The sequence below is a fragment of the Hydra vulgaris genome, chromosome 07, assembly GCF_038396675.1.
Source record: "Hydra vulgaris chromosome 07, alternate assembly HydraT2T_AEP".
In the NCBI taxonomy this organism is placed as follows: Eukaryota; Metazoa; Cnidaria; class Hydrozoa; order Anthoathecata; family Hydridae; genus Hydra; species Hydra vulgaris.
Window position 1 is genome coordinate 25,060,584 of NC_088926.1, and position 13,968 is coordinate 25,074,551.

Below are 13,968 nucleotides of genomic sequence, written 5' to 3' on the forward strand. Positions count from 1 at the left end.
TGATTCACTTATTCCAAAAATTTGATAAACTTTTTGTTAACCAATTATAATCACGCTAAAAACATATTTACTAAGATTTTAACTTTTTTATGCTTTTTTTTTTTAAATTTGTGTTTAACTATAAGAGCTGAAAAAATTTGAGCAACAATTCTAAAATAGCTATTATTTTTAGTCGCAATGGTTGATTATAAATCATTATATAAAAAACAAAAAAATTTCTAAGAAAAATTTAAAACACTGACCACTTTTACATCTGAACATCTTTTACACTGAACACATTACACTGAACAAATTACACTGAACACCTTTTAATATAATATTTAAAAATTTTTAATAAAATATGTTTAATAAATTATATATAATAAATTATATATAACTATTTTTATTTAACTTTACCTTTTTGAATTTAAATATTTAATAATAAATAAATAAATAATAATTCTTGAAATAACATGTACGATTAATCTTGGAATAATATTTACGATTAATTAATAAAAATACATAAAATGTAAACAAAAAGAAGAAAAATAACTTATTAACAGATTGAATTCTAAAGTTAGTTATTTTGAAATATTTACATTTTAGGATTCATCAGTTTTCTCATTTTTAACATTTTATATTAATTTGTATTCAAAATTCTTTTCACAAAGAATTAGTGATTTTCAATCTACTGAGCTTTTAGTATCAATTCACTGGATTCTAGGCCTCAATCATTAGAAGGTTAGAATTCAATCCTCTATAAAATAGGTATTTCGTATTTTCTTATATAACATCAACATAATAAAATAGAACAATATCAACAACCTTTTAGTATTTTTGATTAATAATTTTTCAAAATGTTATAACTGGTAGATATCTCCCTTTTTCTTTTTCTACTTTATATTTATTGTAAACAAGCTCGTGTTGGGTATATCACAGTGCTTTTTAAAATCTTTGTTAATTGATTAAATAGGATAGCCTTGTATAACTAATATTTGTGCTAGTTGCTTCAGCTATTTTATTAGGTTGTAACTGTTTTTATCATTTTATTGTATTTCAGCACTTGGGTATATATTATGTTGTTTTTTTGATGAGTGGGTGGAATGAGTTGTAGTTTAATAGTGCTGTTGTAATAGCTGACATTTTGTGTATTGTTGTTTCTAACTGTCTAGCTTTTGATAACTGCTAGGTTCATGAAATTAATATAATTGGTAGAATTAATAAAAGTAAATTTGATCATGAGTATATTTGTTGTGGGTGGGTGCATTCATAAATTAAAAAACTAGCCTTAGTTCCTCTGGAGGCTAAAGAAAAATTAAAAAATATGCTATCGTTTATATATGCTATTGTTTATATAAAGCTATGCTATATATATGCTATATAAAGCATGCTATTGTTTATGTAAAGAAATCCACTCTGAAAATTGCTCAATTATTTTTTCACCTATACTTTCCATAAATAAATTAGCATAGGCTGGGGCCATGGTTAGTCCTGTTAAATGTAAAAAGTAATCAGTCTAAAATTAAAAGTTGCTGTGGATTTAGATGGTTTCTTATACAATGCCAATATAATCAATAGGAAGGCATTTAATGGGCCCCTTATATGTTGATGTTCTCCTTAAATAAAAAATTATGACGCCAATACCTTTGCAATGAGAGGTGTTTGTATACAACGATAGAACATTAGTCATGACAAGAATGTAATTGTTGGTTGCTAGTATATAAAATTAGAAGAGTTTTTTGTTCAGCAACTGGCTGAATAAATTCTGTGATAAAGAAAGTTGGTTGTCCGTTTGTCCTTCACAAGGAGAAACAAAAATAATTTAGCCAGAGTAAATGGTTGAAAATTTTTTTGTTTCATTGGATTGAGTAAATTCTTTCCTAATTGATCTTGGCTTCAATCATCCAGAGATTAGAATTCAATCCTCTATAAAATAAGTATATATCTCTTTTGCTTCCATAACATCATTATAATAAAAAGATCTATTACACAACATATATCTTATAAACTACAACATTGTTAAAAAATTTACCAGCCATGCTTGGTCCAACAATCAAACCAAGATTATAAGATGCAAACATAAATGTTAACCCAACTCCAAGATTTGAATCGTCTGACACATCTGTTATTATAACTTTTGTTATACCAATTAAACCTACAGATAAATTGCAACAATAATTTAAAAAATTAACAATTTTAGATTAAATGAATTAACAGTAATAGAATAGAGTTACTAGTTGTAAAATGAACTTAATGTAAATGTACAAAATATTCTGATAGTTGAGTTTGAGGTACAATAACCTGAATAAAATGTTTCCTCCAACTAACAAAAATAAAGAAATCACTATATTTTACCAAAAAAATTTTTCTTGCTTGCCCAACAAAAGACAACAAAGTTCTAAAAACATGCCTGTAATATAACATATTTGTTACATCATGCTATATGTAATATAACATATTTCTTACATCATGCTTTAAGTAACATTTACTACTATATAATATTTTATACATTTAATCAAATTATTAAATACTCTTTTATTATTATAATTATTATTTATTTTTATATATTTGTTTTATTTATTATATCTAATTTTCATTAAATTATTAAATCCTTTTTTTAAGCAACAAACCAATTTTTAAAAAGTTTTTTTATATTTTCTTAAAATCTCTAAAAACTAAACCTAGAAATAAGCCTTGAGAAGATCTTGAGAGAATGGCCCATGTGTAGGTGAAGCTGAATCCAAACAAGATAGTTGTTAGAGCAAGACCACCTGCGCACAGGTATACTGAAAGTTTTCTTCCCCAGTTATCACAAATATATCCCCATATAAGACTAAACAAAAAAAAATCAAACATTTTCAGTTTACCCAAAACTCATACAAATTAATGTTCTTATAAAGATATTTAAAAATTTGAATGAGAAAATTTTTAAAGTGTTACAAAGAATGATTAGAACATTATAAAAACACTTGTAAATTTAGTATATTAAAAACTAAATCAAATAAAAGGAAAAAAGCTTCTTGGTTTAACAAAAGCCTATTGGGAAAGATTAGGGCAAAAAAAAGTTTCATGGGTAAAGTGTAGAACTGCAATATTCAGAGATCAAGAAATTGAGGCAAAATATTAAAACATCAAAAACACAACAAAAAAAGTTTATTAAAAATGTAATTGTTAAATATGAGCGCAAAATAGTGAAAAATGCTAAGAATAATCTTAAAATAGTTTAACCAATAAATAAATAAAACTCAAATTAAAGATTACGTTCCAACTATTGCGAATAAAAATGGATTGCTAACAAACTGAACAATTTTTTCAGTACAGTTTTTAATATGGACAATGAAAACCTGCCAGAGTTTCCAAAATAATGCAAAATACCACAAGGATCAGTTATTAGACCCCTTTTATTTGTTATCTATATAAATGATTTAACACGTTAGATAACAAATCATGACCAACTATGCACAGTCAACACAAAAATTACTTCAGTCATTAATACAGTTAAGTACATTACTTCAGTCATTAAGACAGTTGAACGTTACAGCAAGACTTATGTAAGCCAGTTGAATGGAGCAAAAAACAGCTAATTAACTTTGATGAACAAAATTAAAAATTATGAAAAAAATACAATGTAGGGCTACACAAGCAACTAGTTTAAAGAGTGTTTGTTATGAAGGTAGACTTAAAAGACTTAACTTGACTACTTTAAAAACAAGAAGAACAAGAGGTGATATGATTCAATATTAAAAAATAAGTAAAAATATGGATAAAGTTCAATGGCATTATCCTCCTAGAATAATCAAATATGCATTAACAAGAGGTCATACACAGAAAATACAACAACAACTCACACAATTCTACCATAAGATTTACCTCCTTCATAAACAGAATAGTTATTAAATGAAATTATTTAACAGAAGAAATAATTAATTCTGAAGATCTTCAAGAACAAGTTTGATCATTTCGAAAACAAACAAAACAAAATAAAAAATATAAAAATTTTTTTTTGCAAAGGCTGTCAAAAATTACTATTATTATTGCTAAAGTTGTTTGCACCTGCTAAATATCATACACATAAACATTGCTGATGCAAGTAACCCTGTCTTTGTTCCTAAATAAAAAAAACTGTTTATAAAAATAAAACGAGTTCTTACTAATCTCTAAATATATGAAAAAGTAAAAAAGATTTTATTTTATAATTTAGCAATATTAGTTTTGGTGCTATTATCTAATACTATTATTTAAAACTGTTATTTAAAATATGTAAAACTAAAACTGTTATTTAAAATGTCTTATAGCTTTGTTTCTATAATATTCATAAAGAAATACAAATCATGATATTATATTTATTAATATGGATTATTATTATATTTTCTAATTCATAAAATTATTATGAGTTAGACAGATGAAAAGGTGCTAATAACAGAAAAAAGACTGATTGGACAATAATTGGAGGGATTAGAATGTTATCAAGAGTTTTTAAAAATTGAAACAACAGATGCTACTTTCCAGCAAGCAGGATAACAAGATTCAATCATTCACTTATTAAATAGTTTAGAGAGAATTGAAAAGAGTTCTCAAGAACAATTTTGTAAGACTGTGACAGGAATGTTGCCTGGACTATACATATATATGAAGCATATACTTACTATATATAAAGCAAGTTTATTGAGAAGACCAGCATGCCAAACTTTGACAAAAGCTTTAGATATTTCAAGAGCAATATCCTTAGCCTCTCTGCCTCCATCTAATGCACAATAAAATCTTTAATTCACCGTAGTTAGCAAGTTGGCTATAGAGCGAAAGGATCAAAAACCGTACTAATTGTCTGACCGTAAGTTATTCGACTTAAGATGGTAGAAATTTGTTGATCAAAGACTCAAAGTTCTTGTTGATAAAATAAAGAAGACTTATCGAACAATAATTGGAGGAGTCAGAATGTTCGCCAGAGTTTTTGAAAATTGAAACAATAGATGCCATTTTTCAGCAAGCACAAAAACAAGACACAGTAAAGCACTTATTAAATAGTTTAGAGAGAATTAAGGTGAGTTCTGGTAAATAATTTTGTAAGACTATGATAGGAATGTTGTCTGGACCACAAGCCGTAAAAGAGTTTAATTGAGATATGACTTAGGTAATGGAAGCTGGAGTGATTTAAATGTCTAATAACTGCTTCACCTTTTTAACTGGAATCGAAGGAAGAGTATGGCCATAAAGTTGAGTCGAAGGAAGAGCCATGAATGGCCATGAGTCGAATTAGAAGAAAAGTTTTTTGAAAATAGCTCAGCCTTGTCAGAAAAGGTAATAAGATCAGTCCTACAAATTAGAGATGGAATGTTAGACCTACCTTTGTTAATGAAGCTGTTGAAGATTTTTCAAATGTCTTTATAGCCTCACTATTGAGTTAAGATACAAGATTTTGTAAACTGGGAATAACGGAGCTTAGTATCAGCCAGCACCTTTTTACATCGATTTCTTGCAATAATTCTCAAGAGAGTTGTTTTTTGAAAAAGATAAAAAAAATGATTACAATTACATATAGCAACTGCACAAGAAAGTGAAAAACATGGAGAAGAATGAGGCTTGAAACTAATGAAAAAAATAAAAGTTTTTACACCTGCATGGATCCAGGAAGTTAAATATAAGGCACATTTATTTAGCGGAGAGAGAAAAGACATTAGACCAGAGACTGTCACGAAGAAAATCACGAAAAGAATCCTAGTCAACTTTAAGGAAGTAGTAATTAATATGATGATAGAGTGAGGCAGGAGTACAAGATGAATGATTTATAGAGATCATTGCATGCTTGGATTCACCTAAAGGAGAACAAGGAGAAGCTGAACACAAGCTAGAGTCAGTAAGTGTCGTATCAGAACCAAGCATGTTATTATTAGAGTCTCAGCAAATCAAAGGATAGTACCCATCAATACTGAAATCTGAAGAAGGTCAGATCTCAATATTGAGACTAATTTAAATTTGGCAAACAGTGGAAATTAAAATTAGTGTCACAAAGAGCAAGCAAGTCTGTTGAATTTTGCAATTGATAAGAATCAATTGATAAGATTCAATTGATGGCATAACTAAAGTTAAAGAAGAACTTGACTCAGTTATAGATAGAGAATAATATTTGAAGCAATAAGCTATAAAGAAGAGTATAAGAAGATAAGAAGAGTAGCATAGGCATTATCAAGAAGGCACATGCAAAAAATCTATAAGTAGAATCAGGAGTATCTAATATTCATCATCCTTGGCAGAAAACAATGTAACACAGGTTTATATCTAAGCCAGCTAAAAGATTAAAAATGAGTTTGAGGCAAGTCAAAAGAATTATTCTGCCTACCGTCAAAGTCTTTGCCTAGAGGCCTTCTACAAGACAACAACTGAATGCAGTTAACTTCTGCCCAAGATGAGTATTTTTATAAAGTCCTAAGCTGATCTGACCTGGAGTATTTAAAAAAAGTTTTTTCCTGTAAACATTACTTTAAAACATTGATAAAAGTATTTTGGAAATGCATTATGAAAAACATTACATCTAATAAAATAATAGACATGAAAGGTTTTATATAATTGGGGGAACTAATTAATCATTGAGCATCAGAGATTTGAGCAGAACAAAAGCATACATATAACAAATATACCACATCGGGGGTTCATATAGAACCTAAACATACTTATAGTAACTTACTCAGCACCAGAGGTTCAAAAAGTAATTACAGGTGAGTAAATTGCAAGTGTAAACTACTGTAATAAATTGTTATAGTAGATTACAGGTGAACTTGCTCAAAAACTAAGAAACCTTTAGCTACAAAAAATAAAATATAAACAAAACAAATCACTATAGACATATAAGAACCAAAATACATTTGGGAAAGATATTGACATATGTTTAACTGCATAAAACTAACCTATCTCCACTTCAGAAAAACCAAGTTCCTAAATTGAAAAAAATACTTTTCAATATATATATATATGTATATATATATATACATATATATATATATATATATATATATATATATATATATATATATATATATATATATATATATATATATATATATATATATATATATATATATATTTAATATATACATATATATATATATATTTAATATATATATATATATATATATATATATATATATACATATATATATATATATATATATACATATATATATATATATATTTAATATATACATATATATATATATATATATATATATATATATATATATATACATATATATATATATATACATATATATATATATATATATACATATATATATATATATTTAATATATACATATATATATATATATATTTAATATATATATATATATATTTAATATATATTTAATATATATATATATATATATATATATATATATATATATATATATATATATATATATATATATATATATTTAAACAACTTTAAAATGCATTCTTCAAAATAGAGTGCTCAATGTTCTTAAAAGAACAGAGCAATTATAAATTAGTAGAAAATCACTTAACAAAAAATTTTTTTCATTTAACACTGTGCTTTATCAATTAAGACTGAGAAGAAGAAAAAAAAATTTCATTTGTGTTGCAAAAGTATAATTTTTAACCAATAAAGGTTATTAGTTATCATTGTCTAATGTTTTTTAAAACAGGAAGTGTTAGTTATCACGCTTTTGTTTATGCAAATGACTCCTATAACATTTTTAAGTTTCGTTACATAACGAAACTAGGTTACAATACGTGCAAAATATTCATTAATCATACGTGACGAGATGTAACATTTTAACGTAACAAGACATAATGTTATAAAACTGTTGCGTAACATCTTTACATAACGCAATGTAACATTTTTACCTATCATTACATATCAAATGTCTGTTATTTTTATGTAACAAAAAGTAACATTTTTAACCTTACAAGATGTAACATTGTAATGTATGGTTTCTTAATATTTTATAACTTTTTGTTTTTTATATATATCTTCATAAATAAGTATATGTAAATATATATAAGAATATAAATTTAAAAAATCTTCGAAGTATAAATAAATAAAGTGTAAATAGTATATAGGTATAACAAAAGAAATGAATATACTAATTTAAGCTTTACAAATAATAAGTTATAAACACAATAGTAGATTTAACTAATTTAGGTATTGTGGTTTCTCCTCTGGCTAGTTGCCATACAGAGACCACCATACCAAGGCACGCAAAGACATGTTCAGCCCCCCAAGAAGGAGCGCCATAACCGCTTTACGGCCGAGAGTAAAGTGAGTTTTGGAAGAACAAAGTTATCTTAGAGCGAAAGATAGAAGTAGTCGTGTTAGAAAGATAGCATAGAGAAAGCGGACAGGATTGCACATGATGTTAGATTGTGCAATAGGTGGAAAACATGCTGAAAATTAGGTTAACCTAATAACAGCAGTTACGTATTAATTGTAAACTAATTCGAGAAATAGTTTTTAATTAATACGTTTTTTTTTTGTTTGTTTTTTTTTTTGGAAATTTTATAAAATTTTTTTGTTAATTTTTGTAGTTAATTTTTAATGTTATACCTTTGTTTTTTATATTTCTTAGTTTAAAGCTGATGGATAATACGTATATATATATATATATATATGTTATGTTTTTTTTTTTTTTTTTTTTTTTTTAATTTTATATTTTATTTTTTTTTTTAAATGTGTTTTTATTTTTTGATATAATATTTATAGTTTTAATTTTTAGAGTCTTACTTTTGTTTTTTGTATTAAATTTAAGTCCAGTCGCCATGATTGTATGAAGAATTATTTTGGATTTGTGTATTGCTTTTAGTATAATCCCTTGGTAGTCCGACGGGTAATTTATTTGCTTTGTTTCTTTTTCTTTTTCTTTCGAATTTTCTCTGATCATATTCTGCTTTTTTGTATGCCTTAAATATTAAAAGTTCATCTTAATACGTTACTTTTTTAATTATTTAACTAATTTAACTATTAGTTTAATCTTTTAGATGAGTTTAAGTTAACACATAATATTGGTTGAAATTTTATATATTATTTCGCTTGTGGGTTTATTAAAACATTAAAAGCGCAAAAAAAAGTTTTCGTGACAAAGTCACCAAATGAAACTGAATATTTAATTTTTTTTTTATACAAAAAAAAAAAAAAAATGAAATCGTTTTCCTTTTTTTTTTTTGAAACCCGGAAGAATTTTTTTCATGACAAAGTAACAAGTTCAGACGAAGCTATTTTACAATAAAAAACAAAGTAAATATGATAATTAGCAATATGGCAATAATAAACATTTACTGTGTTATCAAGTTTATTTAAATAATATTTAATTAAAAATAAGAGAATGTAACCTTGTTACCAATTGTAACCGATTGAGACATAACGAAACTAGTAAAATGTTATCGGGGTGATTTTTCTGTTCAAGTTCTGTTATTTTATTAATTAAACGTTGGCAACCATACGCATGGTTGTCAAATCTGTCTGTTGAATGGTTGGTTCTACAACTTGAAATATGACCAATATATGTGCGATTTTTGAAATTATTTGTTTTTCCAGTATAAGTTGATTGACCATTACACGACAAGCATTTTAAAAATAAATAGTAAATGACATTCTTGCTGTTACAAATAATGTGACTCGTAATGTGACTCTTAATGTTCCACATAGTACTATTAGATTTTATAAAATTTTTTACCTCTTGCAGAAAGAATAGACAAATTATGCAACGACTATCATTACATTTAAAAATTCTTATCTTTTTATTGATGTTACAGAACTAAATTTAGCAAAAGTAAGTTGTCTCAGTAAATTTGGTGGTTGTTTGTAAGCTATTACAGGATTGATATTAGAAAAAATTTGTTGTATTCTTTCACTAGAGGATAGACTGAATAGAAGATTAGTTTTAGTATAGATTACATGTTAGTATAATACTTCATGTCAGATGTAAGTGTAATAATCATGTCACATGTAAGTGTAACTTTTTAAAGTCCACTTTTCTTGAAATTTTTCTTATTAAATCCTAATCATCTTTTATATAAGTTTTTTGTTTCCGTACAATAGAAGATAGAATTAAGTGTTGAAACTGGCTTAAATGTGATGTAAGTGAGCCAAAGCCTGCAATAATAGGTCAATCATTTAGTAGTTACACTTCAATAAATAGGGAGTTAGATTCTTGGATTTTTTTTTATAATTCTTTACATTTGTGAATCTTGGGAAATACATAAAAACTGTTTGATTTCTATTCAAATTTTGTAATGTAGTCTTGTTTCTGTTAAGCACTTATATTTATGAACAATTTTTAAAAATTTTTTGAAAACTAGTCCATCGAAGTTTAAGTTTGTTTTTTCATACATAATTGACATAGATATATGATCTTGATTGATAAGCTTATTACTGAAATATGTAGAGTCCATCACAATTAAACTGATACCTTTGTCTGCTTCTTTAATTAATTTTTTATCAATTCTGATTCCCAACAAGGCTGCAAAGCAACCACTATTAAGTTGGGAGTTACTAAAAAAAAAGTTGAGAGTTATACAGCAAGCAAGCGGTTGACAGAAGACTTAGTTACTTTATTATTATGGAAATATCTTTTATTTCTTTAGTTTATTATTTCATAGTTTCATTTCTTTTGTTTATTATTTCTTAGTTTTATTTCATTAGATACTTTATTATTTCTAAGTTTTATTTCTTTAGTTACTTTATTATTTCTTAGTTTCATTTCTTTAGTTACTTTATTATTTCTTAGTTTTATTTCTTTAGTTACTTTATTATTTCTTAGTTTTATTTCTTTAGTTACTTTATTATTTCTAAGTTTTATTTCTTTAGTTACTTTATTATTTCTAAGTTTTATTTCTTTAGCTACTTTATTATTTCTTAGTTTCATTTCTTTATTTACTTTATTATTTCTTAGTTTTATTTCTTTAGTTACTTTACTATTTTTTAGTTTTATTTCTTTAGTTACTTTATTATTTCTTAGTTTCATTTCTTTATTATTTTTTAGTTTCATTACTTTATTATTTCTTAATTTCATTTCTTTAGTTACTTTACTATTTTTAAGTTTTATTTCTTTAGTTACTTTATTATATCTTAATTTCATTTCTGTATTATTTTTTAGTTTCATTACGTTATTATTTCTTAACTTCATTTCTTTAGTTACTTTATTATTTCTAAGTTTCATTTCTATAGTTACTTTATTATTTCTTAGTCCTATTTCTTTAGTTACATTATTATTTCTTAGTTTTATTTCTTTAGTTACTTTATTATTTCATAGTTTTATTTCTTTAGTTACTTTATTATTTCTTAGTTTTATTTCTTTAGTTACATTATTATTTTTTAGTTTCATTTCTTTATTTACTTTATTATTTCATAGTTTTATTTCTTTAGTTACTTTATAATTTCTTAGTTTTATTTCTTTAGTTACTTTAATATTTCTTAGTTTCATTTCTTTAGTTACTTTATTATTTTTTAGTTTCATTTCTTTAGTTACATTATTATTTTTTAGTTTCATTTCTTTAGTTACTTTATTATTTCTTAATTTCATTTCTTTAGTTACTTTATTATTTCTTAGTTTCATTTCTTTAGTTACTTTACTATTTTTTAGTTTCATTTCTTTATTTACTTTATTATTTCATAGTTTTATTTCTTTATTTACTTTATTATTTCTTAGATTTATTTCTTTAGTTACTTTATTATTTTTTAGTTTCATTTCTTTAGTTACTTTATTATTTTTTAGTTTCATTTCTTTAGTTACTTTATTATTTTTTAGTTTCATTTCTTTAGTTACTTTATTATTTCTTAATTTCATTTCTTTAGTTACTTTATTATTTCTTAGTTTCATTTCTTTAGTTACTTTATTATTTTTTAGTATCATTCTTTATTTACTTTATTATTTCTTAGTTTTATTTCTTTAGTTACTTTATTATTTCTTAGTTTTATTTCTTTAGTTACTTTATTATATCTTAGTTTTATTTCATTAGTTACTTTATTATTTTTTAGCTTCATTTCTTTATTATTTTTTCATTTCTTAGTTTTATTTCTTTAGTTACTTTATTATTTCTTATTTTTATTTCTTTAGTTACTTTATTATTTCTTAGTTTTATTTCTTTACTTACTTTATTATTTCTTAGTTTTATTCTTTTAGTTACTTTATTATTTCTTAGTTTCATTTCTTTAGTTACTTTATTATTTCTTAGTTTTATTTCTTTAGTTACTTTATTATTTTTTCGTTTCATTTCTTCATTTACTTTATTATTTCTTAGTTTTATTTCTTTAGTTACTTTATTATTTCTTTATTTCTTTTCTTTAGTTACTTTATTAGTTCTTAGTTTCATTTTTTTAGTTACTTTATTATTTTTTAGTTTTATTTCTTTAGTTACTTAATTATTTCTTAGTTTTATTTCTTTAGTTACTTTATTATTTCTTCGCTTCATTTCTTTATTATTTTTTCATTTCTTAGTTTTATTTCTTTAGTTACTTTATTATTTCTTATATTTATTTCTTTAGTTACTTTATTTTTCCTTATATTTAATTCTTTAGTTACTTTATTATTTCTTAGTTTTATATCTTTAGTTACTTTATTATTTCTTAGTTTTATTTCTTTAGTTACTTTATTATTTCTTCGCTTCATTTCTTTATTATTTTTTCATTTCTTAGTATTATTTCTTTAGTTACTTTATTATTTCTTATTTTTGTTTCTTTAGTTACTTTATTATTTCTTAGTTTTATTTCTTTAGTTACTTTATTATTTATTAGTTTCATTTCTTTAGTTACTTTATTATTTTTTAGTATCATTTCTTTATTTACTTTATTATTTCTTAGTTTTATTTCTTTAGTTACTTTATTATTTCTTAGTTTTATTTCTTTCGTTACTTTATTATTTTTTAGCTTCATTTCTTTATTATTTTTTCATTTCTTAGTTTTAATTCTTTATTTACTTTATTATTTCTTATATTTATTTCTTTAGTTACTTTATTACTTCTCAGTTTTATTTCTTTAGTTACATAATTATTTCTTAGTTTTATTTCTTTAGTTACTTTATTATTTCTTCGCTTCATTTCTTTATTATTTTTTCATTTCTTAGTTTTATTTCTTTAGTTACTTTATTATTTCTTATTTTTATTTCTTTAGTTACTTCATTATTTCTTAGTTTTATTTCTTTAGTTACTTTATTATTTATTAGTTTCATTTCTTTAGTTACTTTATTATTTTTTAGTATCATTTCTTCATTTACTTTATTATTTCTTAGTTTTATGTCTATAGTTACTTTATTATTTTTTAGTTTCATTTCTTTATTTACTTTATTATTTCTTAGTTTAATTTCTTTAGTTACTTTATTATTTCTTAATTTCATTTCTTTAGTTACTTTATTATTTCTTAGTTTCATTTTTTTAGTTACTTTATTATTTTTTAGTATCATTTCTTTATTTACTTTATTATTTCTTAGTTTTATTTCTATAGTTACTTTATTATTTCTTAGTTTTATTTCTTTAGTTACTTTATTATTTCTTAGCTTTATTTCTTTAGTTACTTTATTATTTTTTAGCTTCATTTCTTTATTATTTTTTCATTTCTTAGTTTTATTTTTTTAAATACTTTATTATTTCTTCGTTTTATTTCTTTAGTTACTTTATTATTTCTTAGTTTAATTTCTTTAGTTACATTATTATTTCTTAGTTTTCGTTCTTTAGTTACTTTATTATTTTTTAGTTTTATTTCTTTAGCTACTTTATTATTTCTTATTTTATTTCTTTAGTTACTTTATTATTTTTTAGTTTTATTTCTTTAGTTACTTTATTATTTATTAGTTTTATTTCTTTAGTTACTTTATTATTTTTTAGTTTTATTTCTTTAGTTACTTTATCATTTCTTAGTTTCATTACTTTAGTTACTTTATTATATCTTAGTTTTATTTCTTTAGTTACTTTATTATTTTTTAGTTTCATTTCTTTAGTTACTTTATTATTTCTTAGTTTTATTTCTTTAGTTACTTTATTATT

The 13,968-nt window shown here is 23.4% G+C and overlaps 1 protein-coding gene across 1 annotated transcript in view; it reads right to left on the minus strand.

Moving 5' to 3' along the window:
* Positions 1 to 13,968, minus strand: part of LOC100214368 (uncharacterized) — a 135,483-nt gene that overhangs the window by 34,613 nt on the left and 86,902 nt on the right. The window contains exons 3-6 of the mRNA XM_065801454.1: positions 6,882 to 6,909; positions 4,033 to 4,087; positions 2,661 to 2,812; positions 2,012 to 2,134 (exon numbers count right to left, since the gene is read on the minus strand). Of these exons, the coding sequence (XP_065657526.1) occupies positions 2,012 to 2,134; positions 2,661 to 2,812; positions 4,033 to 4,087; positions 6,882 to 6,909 (358 nt within the window). The remainder of the gene's footprint in view (positions 1 to 2,011; positions 2,135 to 2,660; positions 2,813 to 4,032; positions 4,088 to 6,881; positions 6,910 to 13,968) is intronic.